Raw genomic sequence first — 14,334 nt, 5'->3', positions numbered from 1 at the left:
ATAATTTCATAGAAGTTTGAACCTGGGCTGCCAAAATCGCTGCCAATTTAACTTGCTTTAAAACTGTACGAGACATGTACGAGTAACCTATTTTTTTTTAACTGCGACACTGTTTTGTCAACTAACTTACTTCAATCTCGTAGTTGTGATGGACGATATTTTCTCGAATTTTTAAATTATAACTGTTGAGGATGAAACTGACAATCGTAATGAAAAGGGATACATATACCACGTACCCGACCTTACGAAAAGAGAAAAAGTTTTTCCTCTTCTAAATATTTTCCATTCTCCATGATTTTTAGTATGTTATTGACACAATGAAAAACTAGGTTTATAGGTTTTCCTTTTTCTCAAATTTTTTTTCAATAGAATATATTATTTATGCTGAAGCGATCGACATCAAAATCAAAGTGATTTGTTAAGATTTAGTTAGTGGAAAACGTTTTCTCCCGAAATGGAATTTTATAGAAATAATGACGATATTTCGCTAGGATCGCATTATTCTTCATATTTATATCGTTATTCTTCCCTCTTAATGTCCAGGCACATATTTTTTAACCGGCTTTCTTCCATAGAGTCTAAACAAGGTGTAAGGTGTCAGTGTTAGGTTTCATTTCCATCCATAAGACCAGGCGCGGATACAAGGGGGGGGCCATAGGGGCAATGCCCCCCCCCCCCCTAAAACCCTGGCTCTCACATTACTAAATTGAGTAAATTTTTTTCTGTGCAAAAATATATGATTTTCTCAAAATGGCCCCCCCCTAAGCCAAATCTTGTATCCGCGCCTGCATAAGACGTAGCTGCTGGAGACTATTTTTTTTTATACTACGTCGGTGGCAAACAAGCATACGGCCCGCCTGATGGTAAGCAGTCTCCGTAGCCTATGGACACCTGCAACTCCTAGATCCTAACACCCCGCACCCTCGTTGAGCTCTCTGGCAACCTTACTCACCGGCAGGAACACAACACTATGAGTAGGGTCTAGTGTTATTTGACTGCGGTTTCAGTACTTCCCCAGTTCCTAATTAATCCTACAAGGACAATTTAGATTAGATACGACTTCATTATTCATATAAAACATAATTCCATGTTCCCACTCAGCACGCGTCAAACCAGAATCAGGACAATACAAAAGTAGCAAAAGAAAAAATGTACTTAAAATAAAAACCGTTAAATGTCATTCAAGACCACTCAAGCGTCATCCCCGTGCCGTAATAATACACTATTATTCTATTTTAATAATAATAATACACTATTATCGCCATTAAAGTAAAATTATTATTGACTGCGACCGCCTCGCCAAGTAAACACAATTGACTCTTGCCATTTGGTTGAGTTTCAAAGATGTAGGTATTTTATAGTGACCCTTCGCTTCAGTATTGTACCAATATGGTGACTTTTGATAAACAATGATGTATTGTTATTTAAATTAATAAAGGTGAATTCGATGTTTCGTCTGGTTATTTATTTTAGAAAGTAGATATTTAATGATGGAGCCAATTGCATCTTTTCAGGCTAGAACTATTATGTGACCCAATTTATTATAATGTCTTCTGGTTTTTACATGTAAGTAGGTCATTATATTCGATATAGTTTTTTTATAGTTAGTCACTAGTCATTTCTTTCAGTCTTAAAATCTTACAAGAAAATATGTTTTTACCAAAATTGCCTATTGAAATATAGTATACTTTTAAATATACTTTACCTTTAAGATTTTTCTACTACGCATGAATAGTTTTACAAAACTTAACTTTACCTAACTTATTAATTAACAATTTCAAAAACACATTTTGGAAAAAAGCCGTGAAATCGTCATTGTTAATTAACAAGTTAGGCAAGGTTTTGTGAGACCTTTTTGGCGTAGTAGGATAAAGTCTGGTAGCCTTTTAAAAAATCCACCGTGTATAGTCTCAAATGATTCACATTCAAATAAACTAACTAGATAAACAAAGAACCCCCAACAAAAATGTACAAATATAAAATAAATCAATAATCAATTTGACGCCAGCCGCTCGGTCCGAACTTTTCCCCGGATTTTATTATTCTGGCAACACATCTAGTGGAAAATCGCGTCCTGCCGGCTGAGGCGGCTACGGCGGGAAAATCACACTTATTTATTATTTACAAATATAACAAGAATTGCTGTACGGCTCACCGGGTACAATGGAATGGATATTTTCCAGTTTTTTTGTTCACTTGACTGCATTGTTAAGATGTGGGTAAAAATGGATATAGCATTGACGGCCGTAAATCCGATACAAATAAGTATCTAACGGAATTATTTGGGTATCAAAGATTTCTTACAAATGTTCATTTTTAGAATTTCGTAATAAGGAACTAAAAGCGATGACAGCGCACGACATAACTAACCTAACTGATGAGCACAAATTGAATGTTTTGATATAACGTAATAAATGAATTACCAACTTATCAAAAGCCCGACAGTGGTACTTTAATAACTTTATTTACATTAAATAGATATATCAGAGTTATTACTATTAATAACTAGCTTAAATCTAAAATAAGCCTTTGAGGCATTGTACCAAGAGTGCTGGCGGCATTTCGTCGTTGTATCGCAATGCTGATACGTTGTGCGAGGAAGCCGCCAGCGCTTCGGTCACCGGTTACGTCAACCTTTCACAAATTTACAATGAATATTTCATTGGTTTGCTTAAATATACAATAGGCATTTTATATCTCAAAATAATTCTTAAAAGGGGGCTTTACCCAGCAACACCTCCAACATTGAAATCTCAACAATAAAATTAACGGTTAAATGAATCGTCATACGACTCTCCTCACAAGACACCGTCCACACCGCCTCATTTTAATTGCAGCATGTCCCAACAAAGCTCTACCTCGATTCACACGATAACTCAGAGCACCTAATAAATCGCTGCATATCATTTCACCCTCAAATGACTTTGAATACAGTTGTACACCTTAGTCTTACTCGGGGGGCAACACACCGCCCCCCGGAGTTACCCACAATATGAGCCCGTATTGACAAACTGCCGAAGTCTCAATCAAACAATACTCTTTATTGACCTATTTCTTTGATTGCCAACAATAGTAAATCGACAATTAATATAATACTTTAAATTCCGTGGGAAAAGTGCGAATTAAGTGCAGTTTTGATTTCGTGTCATGTTAAGTTTGGGCGGGGTCTTAAGGCGGTGTGGTATTGTTTACTAACTATTCAATGGTTTGTGAATATTAATACTATAATAGGATGAATGTCGTTTTAATTTATTCAATTAAATGTGCCACTATTTTCTTCGCGAATTATAACGTTTCCCCTTTTTAAACGGGGTACAAATTTTACTTTTCTTTCGATTTTACCGTCTTGAAGGTACATATTTACTCTTGGTGTTATATCTAGCTTGCTTATCAAAATCTAACTGAAAATATTAATCAATAGCAAAATGCACCTATTGCCATTACACAGTAGTATTGTCAACCTGAACTATCCTACCAATCCAATCAGCGATAAAAAAGCGCAAAAACAAAAGAATAATCATAGAAATGCAGCAGTTGTTCGCTGACAAGGCGCAAAGTTAAGTGTCACCCAAAATATTGACTCCCAAAGTGCCGACACAATACGCAGCAGGTCGCTTTGTGCCCTCGGGCGCACAATACCGGCCTGTAATGTACTGCTTTTTATTTGCTGTTTTCTCATATTGTAAGAGCATTTCAACAGGAGTTCATTTTTATAGGAATGCAGAAATTTTGTCTAACAGAGAAAGTTTAGGCGGCATTTTGTAAAATGTTATTTGAACGATTACCTATTTGACAGACTGCTTAATACAAAGTGTAACCAAAATAAAAGAGATTTGTTTAAGGGCATATTTGGTATCGTGTTTTTATTAGGAAAAAGTTAAAGAAAAAATTTTTTGGCGCAAAAAAGTTTTGGTCTTTGATTGTAGAGTTGGCCGACTTAGACAACCTGCCCTATAGAAAAAAACGTTCTCGCGACAAAAATGTTTTCTTCTACTTTTAGTAATCAGAATTTTAAGATTATTTTTATTCATACCCACACTCCAGATTTTAAGCACAATTTTAGCACTATATTCTTCCTAAAGTAACAAACTTCATATTTGGCAATCATCATCTCAGCCGAAAGACGTCCACTGTTGACAAAGGTCATTCGCTGCCCTACACCAACGGTTTCCTGCGACTTTAACCAGATTGTACTAAAGACTAATACTACTAGAGGTATATTGACAATAAGTATGTATATGTAAATATTAGCCAGTTTGCCTGTCACTCCTATTGCTTTATAGGGTTAAAATGTATACCTACAGAAATGTCTCGAATCTAAAATGAATCCATTACTAAACACTGAAAACTAATCGTAAATCCTTAACCAAGACCATACAACGATTCAATGAGTATAAAATGAAATACTTAATAAACAAATACACGTCACCCAAACCGGCCATAATTATTTACCATTTCAACAGAATCTCGAACGCAATACCTCCGACAGCGCACTTTGAATACAAAATAAATTACGTCAAAAACGTACCGTCAAACGCCGTAAAAAGTATGAAAGGTGCCCCTAAATACCGGGTGAGGTGAAGCGGTAAAATTATCTTATATTTGCTCAGAGCCCGTGAAGGCAGGGCGCGAATACTTTTCAATAAGCTTAGCGATTTTTTCGAGCCATCTTGTAAAGTACGCGCAAATAAAGGGCGCGTATTGATCGCGAGAGTCGTGATTGCGCTTAGTTTTGTTGGTAAATATGGCGTTATTTAATTTAGTTTGAGTATTCGAGTGTTGATACTGTGACGAGATATGAAGGACTTGCCTTGATTACACCTAATAAGTACGTACTTACTTACTGCTGTGGCGCAGTGACCCGAAGTGGATCTTGGCCTCCGACACCAAAGATCGCCATGCTTCTCTGTCCAAAACCGTTTCTGTCCAGTCGACGGCGCCGAGTTCGCTAAGGTCTTTTTTCACTTCGTCTCTCCAGCGGTACGGTAGGGAACAAATACGTAGTCGATGCCAAATATATGTTTACACTTTTGCGCCTTACTCCTTTGTAATAAGGCAAAAATTGTAAACATATAATATTTTCAAAAGTTTTTTCCTTTCATTATTGGGTAAGTAAAGAAAAGTGCAAGTCAATATTAAGTCGCCGGGACTTCCAGTCCTTAATACTCAATACTCACATATTTTATTGCAAATTCACAAAGTAGTTTGTACAGGTGGTAAACTTATAAGCTAGGTCTTTGTGAACCCTGTTGGGCACTGCAATATTATTATTCACAATTCCAAGGAGAGGAGAATTTGTGATTATTAACTAGCTCTTCGAGTGCAGTTCGCTGAGTTCTGAGCGGACGGCCGCGCCGCGTGTGGATATTGTTGTTATTGAATTTTTAGTTTAGTTTTAACAAAAACAAGAAATCGGTAAAAATAAAATTACACATTTTTAGACGCAATTTTCATGTTAAGTAATAACTTTAGTGGAAAAATAGTTAAATTTTAATTGTTGTAGGTAACTTATGCTTGTGATTTTTCTATCGAGCGAAAGTTGTTTAATCCGGTTTCGAATAGATTATATAACTAAAGAAGGTCCTCAATTGCTAATATTCATAGCTTTAGGCAACCGTATTATGATCTAAAAAGTGCTACGATTTTTCGAAAACTCTGCTGGCTAAACGCTAAACCTGCTACCACCAGTTCCGCCCAGTGTTTCTATGCATCTCGCTCGTGCTGGCGTATAAGTGCGAGCGAGATGTATAGAAAGTAAATTACATTCTTGATAGCGTATTTGTCAGTTTTGGCACTGTCAGTGACTCGTGGTACTTGTACTGAAGTAGGTGTACTGAAACAGACTGATTCGCCACGCCACATAATTCAAAAATATAACATAACAGTCCGTTGGCCATTTCATTCATTTATACGTTTTTTAAACGTACCTAGTTATTCTTAGCATAAATTACACCAATCCTTTAAAAGAAACGTGGCTGATCTAAAAAAAAGGTTTTTATTCTTTTAATGAAATAATGGAACTGCCAATGACTAACTTTTTTTTATGAATTGATGATATTACAATGTTGTGTATATTGTATAAAATTGTATTTGAAGTATACCTATATTTCACTAATAAAGATTATCTTATCTTATCCAGCTAACCCTGCATGCCAATAATAACACTATGAAAATATGACTTAATAATAATACTTATAGAGAGGTACATATGAAAATGTGTGATACTTAATGACACTCCCTCGCTTTCAGGCCAATTCGAGGTTTAGTTATTAAATCTCATTACAATATGAGAGCGATGGTGCCCTAGCGGTAAGAGCGTGCGACTTGCAAATCGGAGGTCGCCGGTTCAAACCCCGGCTCGTATATGTAATAATGGTTTCAAAGGATGACCCAGATGTAACCATGGAAACGGCAAAAAAAGATGATTATCCCTCTAGAAATAAATTCTCAAAAGGACATCGGTATCACATACAGGTACTTAATCCTTTAACAATCCTTAAAAACGAATTAAAGTGCAATCAGTAGTAAATTTCCCAGCTACCGTTCTCAAAAACCGAATTATAGCAACCGAGCCTAATGCGCCGTGAACCAACCACAAAAACACTTAAAACATGAGCATGCACACATTGTTGGCTCCACATTGTCTATGTTCACTTCTTTATACATTTAATTCCTACATATAAACAAATTTAAGGGTTATTTACTAATTGGTGTAAGTACGGTCGTGGAAACAAGTCAATCCGTGCGTGTAATTCGAATTAAGCGACTGTTTACAGGACTGTACTTTGCGTGGAGTTTTTATTTTTTACAACCGGCCAGTGCGCGCGTTTTTCACACATGGCCAGACTTCTGTGCGCGTTTAAACCTCTTTAAAACATTAAAATTAATTCAACTTTGAAATCAATACTGCCCTATTTATTATTCATTGTTCTCCGCTATTTTGTAATTACTCGATAACTTGTTAATTGAAAGGCAATTGATAATAAACATTTAATTGGCGGATCGTGCTATCAACCATGGTGCTTGCTTGTTAAAAATTTCCATTCCATCTGCGTGAAAAATTTATCGAGATTCAACCCTTTCTAGAAATTCTCAATTTTTCTACTTGAACGCTGCGGAGCAAACGTCCGTCCGTTTGTCGACTTTTAATTATTAGCTTGTTATAATTTTCTAACCGAACAAATCTTTCTTGACTTCTTTAAATTTTATTCGATCTGTAACAAGCTGAATAGCTAACTGGTTTTACAACAACTCCAAGATCTTGCAAATACCTAATACTATCGGGTTAAAAATATCTACTTAAATTATAAAACGTGTATCTATCATATCTACAATCCAATCATCATACCATTCGTTACCTGTAGTACCTGCGCCTAGTGACTAAAATCAACATTTAAATAAAGAAATCAAAACTCGTATTTTGTTAAATAATATCAAAACCCTTTCACGCACAATACCGGCAAACGTAATAACAAATTAAAAAAAAAAACTTTAAAAACTGTCAACCATCGTCATAGACAACGAAGGAAAACTTTTTTAAGCCTCGTTCGAACGCGCTTTCTCGGTCCATCGGCCATCGCGTCAGCTGCCACTCACCGCGCGGCGGGGACCACCGCGGCGCGGCTCGGGTTACCGTCTTCTATCGTCTTACGGCCTTCCTACGTCTAACTTACGTTACACTACACGTCCGTTTTGGCGCTGTCAGTTGGCGACATTTTTGAATTTCTGTATCCCTTACGCTGGGTGGTCGAAATATGTTGCTATCAAACTTATTATCTATAGTAACCGGTTTGATAAGAGGAAATGAGCGTCGTGTCGTATATGATGGTGCAGTTGAAAATTGAATCGATATGTCCATGTCATTACTGTCATAATTATAAAATTACGACAGCAGTCTATGATGCATACAACCACTGAGAATCAGTGGCAGAAATTAAATCATTGGAATCAAATCTTGAATAAAAAGTAAGGGATTAAAACCAGACATTTTGTAAGGAAAGTTTGCCTCATGACCAGACATCGTATTTTTGTGGGCAAATTTTTTGGAATGGTGGAATGGACTTGCTGGGTATATAAATATCGATAAACTCTGCTCAGCTCTGTGTGAGTGAAATAAAATTCTGATCTGATCTAAAACCTCGCTCGTAATCTGGAACAGACTTGTTCGACATAATATAACTAGCTCTCTATTAGTTTTATGTAAAATTAGTTTATTATAATAGATAACTCCCAATTTAATAAAAAAAAAGCACGCATATCATAAAGCAACATCCCATTTTTTATGTCTCTACTTTTTTCCTTAGCGCATCTCATTCAGCCAGGCTCCCCGATTGAAATTAATAATCAATTTAAAGCACGCCTCTCTGATCTGATATCGTCACAGCGCCCTTATCGACATCCGATACAAAGATCTCCGTGTCTTGTTCTACTAAGGATCTGTCAAAGGGCAAATAAAATTAAACTTGTACCTGCATAAAAACAATTTGATTTGAAGCAAATTAAGTATTTCTTTTTATTATTTGAGTCCGGTTAAGGATTACAAAAACATTTACCCTATTGAATTATATATGGGCTACAAATAATTATATGCAATAGGAAACGAACTTGTACAATTCATCGTGGAAATAGTTTGAGAAGAGGTGATAGGTTTTTGCTGGCTTGGTTTTCGCAACTCAACGTCATAATATTGCGCCTATTTGGCGTGCTCGTTTGAGAATATGTTCAATGCCAATTATTATCCACCACACGTTAAGATTTTTTTAAATGTAATTTTAGCTGGTCAGCGTATCAGACGTACTGAAGAATAGCAGCATGTTTGCAGCAACATAATTGTTTTTTGTCCACTCAGTACACTCAAGAGCAATGAGTACGAACAAACATTGCAATACAAAGTGACTCGTTTTCATTACGCTTGATTACACATCTTTATAAACACCAATTTATAAATACTCAAAGTACCCAATTCTCTCCAGGTATCCTCAATCAACCGCGTGCTCCGCAACCTCGCCGCGCAGAAGGAGAAGACCAACTCCCAGCCTCCCCCCACCGACTGCAACACGCCAGTATACGAGCGACTACGACTACTAGGCTCCCAGTCCAACTGGCCGCGCGCTCCGTGGCCGACTCAGATAGACGCCAGGACCCCGCCGTATCAGCTTCACAGTCTGAGTCCAGGGCCTCAGATGTGCAATGGCGATATGGGGATAAAGAAAGGTTAGTGCCGTAGTGTACCAAACTTCCAGCTGACTGCAACACAGTGTACGAATACGATTGCTGTGCTCACAGGACAATTGGCTGTGCACGCCATGGCTGGCACGGATAGAATAGAGTAAAATTATTTTTATTCGTAAACACAAACGAGACAACAAATAGATAGACGTAGACGCAAGGAATCCGACATATCAGTTACACAGCCTGAGCTAGGGGCCTCACATGTGTCAAAGTCAAAATATTCTTTATTCAAATAGGCCTAGCAACAAGCACTTTTAAATCGTCCAATTTTACAAATATCATCTTAATCTAAATATCAGAGCAATTTATTGATGCAGTTATTATTGTTCTAAAAAAAACATTGAATTATTATAGATATGGTAAACTTAATAATAAGAATTTCACAAAAGGATCGTAATAGCGATATGGCGTTCATATCCCATAGTTCATAGAAAGGTTAGAGCCATAGACAGCAGAGTATTTAAAGAAACAGATATTTCATCATCCAACCCACCAGAAGTTTACCTGCGGGAGATTCAGATGTTTGGAAATCCAATAGCCAGTATTTCTAAATATTTGACATAAAAGATCGCTGGAAAATTAAAACCTATTCGCGCGTCAAATATGTTCTAGAATTTGACTCATGTAGGTATAAACCTTAAACACAAACAAGGTTTTACATGCTTCTTAATTTGGAAATAGATTTTGCTGAATATTCTAATTTCAAATAATTGCTTATTATATTTATTTATTATTTATTGGCTTAGGTTATAGTTTTAGCATTCACTTTTTTTGTAACATATGGACCCTGTGTAACAGTGTTGTCTGTAATAAATGTTTTTTTTTTATTGCAATGCAACTGTTTTAAAGCGTCTTAATGCTCCAATGCATTGTCTGTCTTGTCGTTGACTACCTAAATTTAGGAAACGGTGACTGAATGTAGCAGTAGTTGAAGTACGTTTTCACTAGCAAAACCAGCGATCTAATTTCTCACCACTGAATGTTACGGTGAGGCAACGCATATCAACGAAAACGAATATAACGATAGACTTTCCCTTTTCCCTCTATTTGCGTAGCGAGTGATACTTTTAGAAGTAGTAAGTAGCAATAAGAGCGAACCACACGTGTAAAACCAACCAGCCGTATAATATGACACGTGTTAAACAAGAATCAGTCATATAAACATGTTCCTAACCTGAAAAAAACATCATCGTTATGTTTAATAGTCACCAACGTTCTGTTTCGATATAGAGTCTAGGTATTTTCAAGAATTATCTATATTATAATTAAATTTCGCTTACCCGCATTTATTTTACTGAAATAACCAAATCATATAGCGACAAAAATCTATTTAAGGTCACGATCGGATTCAGACTGCACCAACAATACTGCATCACTATTACAGTGCGACATTACGAGTACTATGACTGCATTACTGCCGCAAATGTTAAAGTCGATGTTGCTGTCCGGATTCTTTACATTTGCGGTGCAGTCTGAATCCGAACGTTACCTTTAGTTTCAAATTACAATTCACCTGATCTCATAAAATATAAAACTACGCCTACGGATAACACCACAAAATGGCGTCACATCCAAACCACGCTCAAAAACAACACGATCGCCGTCACGCCGTCTGCCGGCAACTTTTTTCACCAGCATTTTGATAGTCGATTTGCGGTCACCCCCACCACCCCTCGGGGGGAGGCCTCGCCTACAGTACCGTCAAAAACATTACTCTGCCCATCCAGTTGGAAGATTTAATTTTCATTTTTATCTCAAACATCCCCCTTTGTAGCGGTTCTCTGTGTATCCAATTAGGTAGCTTTGAACATTTTTCTGGTCCCACACAAACTGCAATGGAGTTGTGGAATTTTTAATTTCGATACGGCTTCGGTAAAGCTATCTGATTATCTTGGAGATAACCTTGATCTTTCAGTCAAAGTCCTTTGCGTAAACTTAGTCTTTAGGGTTCCGTGGAAGCGTACCAACCGAAACCCTAATTCTAGTCTCCCCTGTCGGGTCGTTTTCATGGGAAACAGTTAAAATTTTCATATTGTGTAAAATGTACAATCATGTGAGTTTTTGCCATTTTTTAAATGTTTATGAAGGTACAGAACTCTCCAGATACTTGTCCGATTTGGTTTATTTACTACGAATAAATACTTATACTTACTATTAACCATTGTCTTGTTTTATGATATCTGAAAAATCCATACATTATTTTATTGATTCAAAAATTGTACCTACACAGCATTACAGCGAACTAATACACTGTGAAATTTTAAATAGACAGTATTTATACAAACTAGGTACCTACATGATACAGTCTAGGAAGGACAAACAGAACAAATGTAAGACAGAAATACTAATACAAGACAGAAGATTCCTCGCTTATCCATCGTCTCACAGAACTTCATACATTCTTTACATCCATCTAATTACTTGCAAATAGATCGCATTCCGGCGCTGATGCGAGGAGCGCGTTAATATATTGTAGAGCGTGTACAAGTGGTAATTTGCCATTGGACATAGTATGAATATAAGAAAGTCTTAAGAATAGTAGGGTAAAGGCACCAGTAGTCAGCCTTATAACGCAATTTTAAAGTTTGCACTCTCGGCGTTTCTACAGGATTAGTCGGATAAATAAACGCATCACATGGTTAGATCGAGTGTTTATTATAGTTTTAAAATAAAATATGTCAAAAAATAACAATCCTCTTTATAATATCTATAATTAAGTTTAAACAAAAAATGACACTTTTTTCCAGTAGTCAGCCTCTAAAATCCAGTAAGCAGCCTTCGTGTACCCAGTACTCAGCCTTTATAAACTATTAATAACAATGTGATCAAAATCACTATTATTTGTATCAAAATTAACGATATTATAATATTTATTATTTCTTATACCTAACTCTTATAAGTACAATTCTCATGCTACGAAATTTGTTGGCCAAAGGTGCTTAAAATTATTCTTGCAAACTAATAATCACTGTATTTATCTTCTTATTTTTTATTAATGAATCTGTTTTTAAAACAAACTATGTATTATAGTATTTATGTTCCTAGTATTCAGTAAAAATATTAAACGAGTCTATACAGATTTAATCATCATTTGAATTAGGTACTACTTGTATTTAATAAGTCCATTATTTTTCGGTTGTTTATGAATGTTTGTTTTCTACTACTAATACTCAATACTGGTTTATTTAGAGTAATTTTTTTGACACAACATGTGTACTCGTGCTTCGCGGAGGCTACGGCATTGAAACAATATTCTCTTTCCTAGGGAAGCAGACAGGTTTATTAGACAGAATTTTAACTTTGGGTTCCTTGTCACGCGTTATTTTGTTTGCTTTGGATCGTGTTATGTCACTGCGTCATTATCTGATAAATCTGTCATCATTTCACAAATCTTTTCCTTATATACTTAATATTGACCCTACTAAAGTTCAAGGTTTCATTTTGTTGCAATATTTTTGCTTTTAGTTATTTTATGTTCTTACTAGTTTTTAGGGCTTCCTTTTGTCTTTATTTGATTGCTATCTTTTCAGATTTTTCTTGTTCTATCTTTTCCCCTTTTAATTTTCTCTCTTAAGATATCAGCCTTCTTCTTCTCTATTTCCTCTTCTTTTTTCTTTTCGATATCTCTCCAGTCTCCGGCTCTAATTCGATTCATGACTCTGGAAGTACTAGATTTTTGTATAGGAGATATGTATACACTTTTGAACCTAATTTCAATGAGTTAAGGTTCAAAATATATTAATGGCCGAGTGCTGGATCCGCGAAACCCAGTGCTCAGCCGCATTAAAACGTTATTTCAAATGCGGCTGACTACTGGGTTTTACTTTAATTTGACTATGACATGCCTAACTAAATTTGAAAATGTAAATTTAACGGTCCTAACGGTCGTATTGGCTCGAAAATAAAAAAGTTAACTAATAACCCAAAGGTCAGCCGCGGGAGGCTGGGCACTGGATTTTTTGTAAAAAAGTGGTATCCAGTGGTCAGCCTCCTCAATTTATAAGTTAAATATTGATATTTTTATTCAAATATGACGCAATTTAATAGATAAACTAACATATAAACCCATCATTAACAAAAACCAGTAACTTTTAATATTAAAACATAATTTTTCTTACACGTTACGGGAGCACCACGTGCAGTAAAAAATATGGCGGACAGGACACTCCGGCTCTCGTCAACAAACATCACCTTTATGAACGAGTATATTTTTTCCCCCCCATTACCTCACCGCACCTGTCGCGTTACGTATTAATCAATAAGGAATCAGAGCTCCTATTGGATTACTCGCGATTTGTTTATTTGAATATTACAGATATTTATGACCAATAAATGACTCAAAAGGCTGACTACTGGTCCCTGGCTGGCCACTGGTGCTGTTATCCTAGTTCGCCCCGAACTGAGAACTCGCGGTTCGCCAAAAAGCAAGCAGAACCTACTTAGTCGGCAAAGGATCGAAAACCGCGTGCGATTTATTGCAAGGTCTATGGAGCCCTTAACTGATAGATTTAAGTCACCATAGAGATTAAAATAAATTATATCTGTGGTAAGTCCTAATTTTCTTACCAAATGTCAGATACCTATATTATGATTATTTTATTATGTTAAAAACAATATTAAAAATGTGTAAACCGAGCACTTTCATTTGGTACGTCTGAAAACATCGACACGATTGAAGTGCCAAAATATGTAGACACAACCTTATGGCCCATATATTAGGGTAGTGTAAACATATTTCTGACACTTTGTCCGTACCGATATTTTCAGACGTGACCGTACCAAACTCGGCCATACTTTCTTACAAATAAGATGACCAGAATACGACGCTTTAATTCACTTCGCTTTGCTCGCTCGTTCGATAACAGATGAGACCTATTTTATTATTATACTTATTTTTCACTTCATTGTTTAGACTTTCAAGAGCTAATTTAAAGTCTAGGGCCCCTTGTTTGACGACTGAATCTGACCATAAAAAAATGTACCTCATAAGTGTTTTTCCCGACGAAAACAAGCACTCAGGAGCTAAACGCCGCTCGAAGCTCAACGCTACTTATGTATGCTCTAGCCGTGTTTTTGCCGTGAAAGTGCCTAAAGCCTAGCCGC

The 14,334-nt window shown here is 36.3% G+C and overlaps 1 protein-coding gene across 4 annotated transcripts in view; it reads left to right on the top strand.

The window, feature by feature from the left end:
- The window catches only part of LOC133525081 (paired box protein Pax-6-like), a 73,424-nt gene that overhangs the window by 35,527 nt on the left and 23,563 nt on the right, over positions 1 to 14,334 (top strand). For all 4 annotated transcript variants that reach the window (XM_061861317.1, XM_061861316.1, XM_061861315.1 and 1 more), the window contains exon 5: positions 8,973 to 9,213. In XM_061861317.1, coding sequence (XP_061717301.1) covers positions 8,973 to 9,213 — 241 coding nt within the window. The remainder of the gene's footprint in view (positions 1 to 8,972; positions 9,214 to 14,334) is intronic.

The sequence above is a fragment of the Cydia pomonella genome, chromosome 14 (assembly GCF_033807575.1).
Source record: "Cydia pomonella isolate Wapato2018A chromosome 14, ilCydPomo1, whole genome shotgun sequence".
In the NCBI taxonomy this organism is placed as follows: domain Eukaryota; kingdom Metazoa; phylum Arthropoda; class Insecta; order Lepidoptera; family Tortricidae; genus Cydia; species Cydia pomonella.
This window is presented reverse-complemented; position numbering and strand designations above follow the sequence as displayed.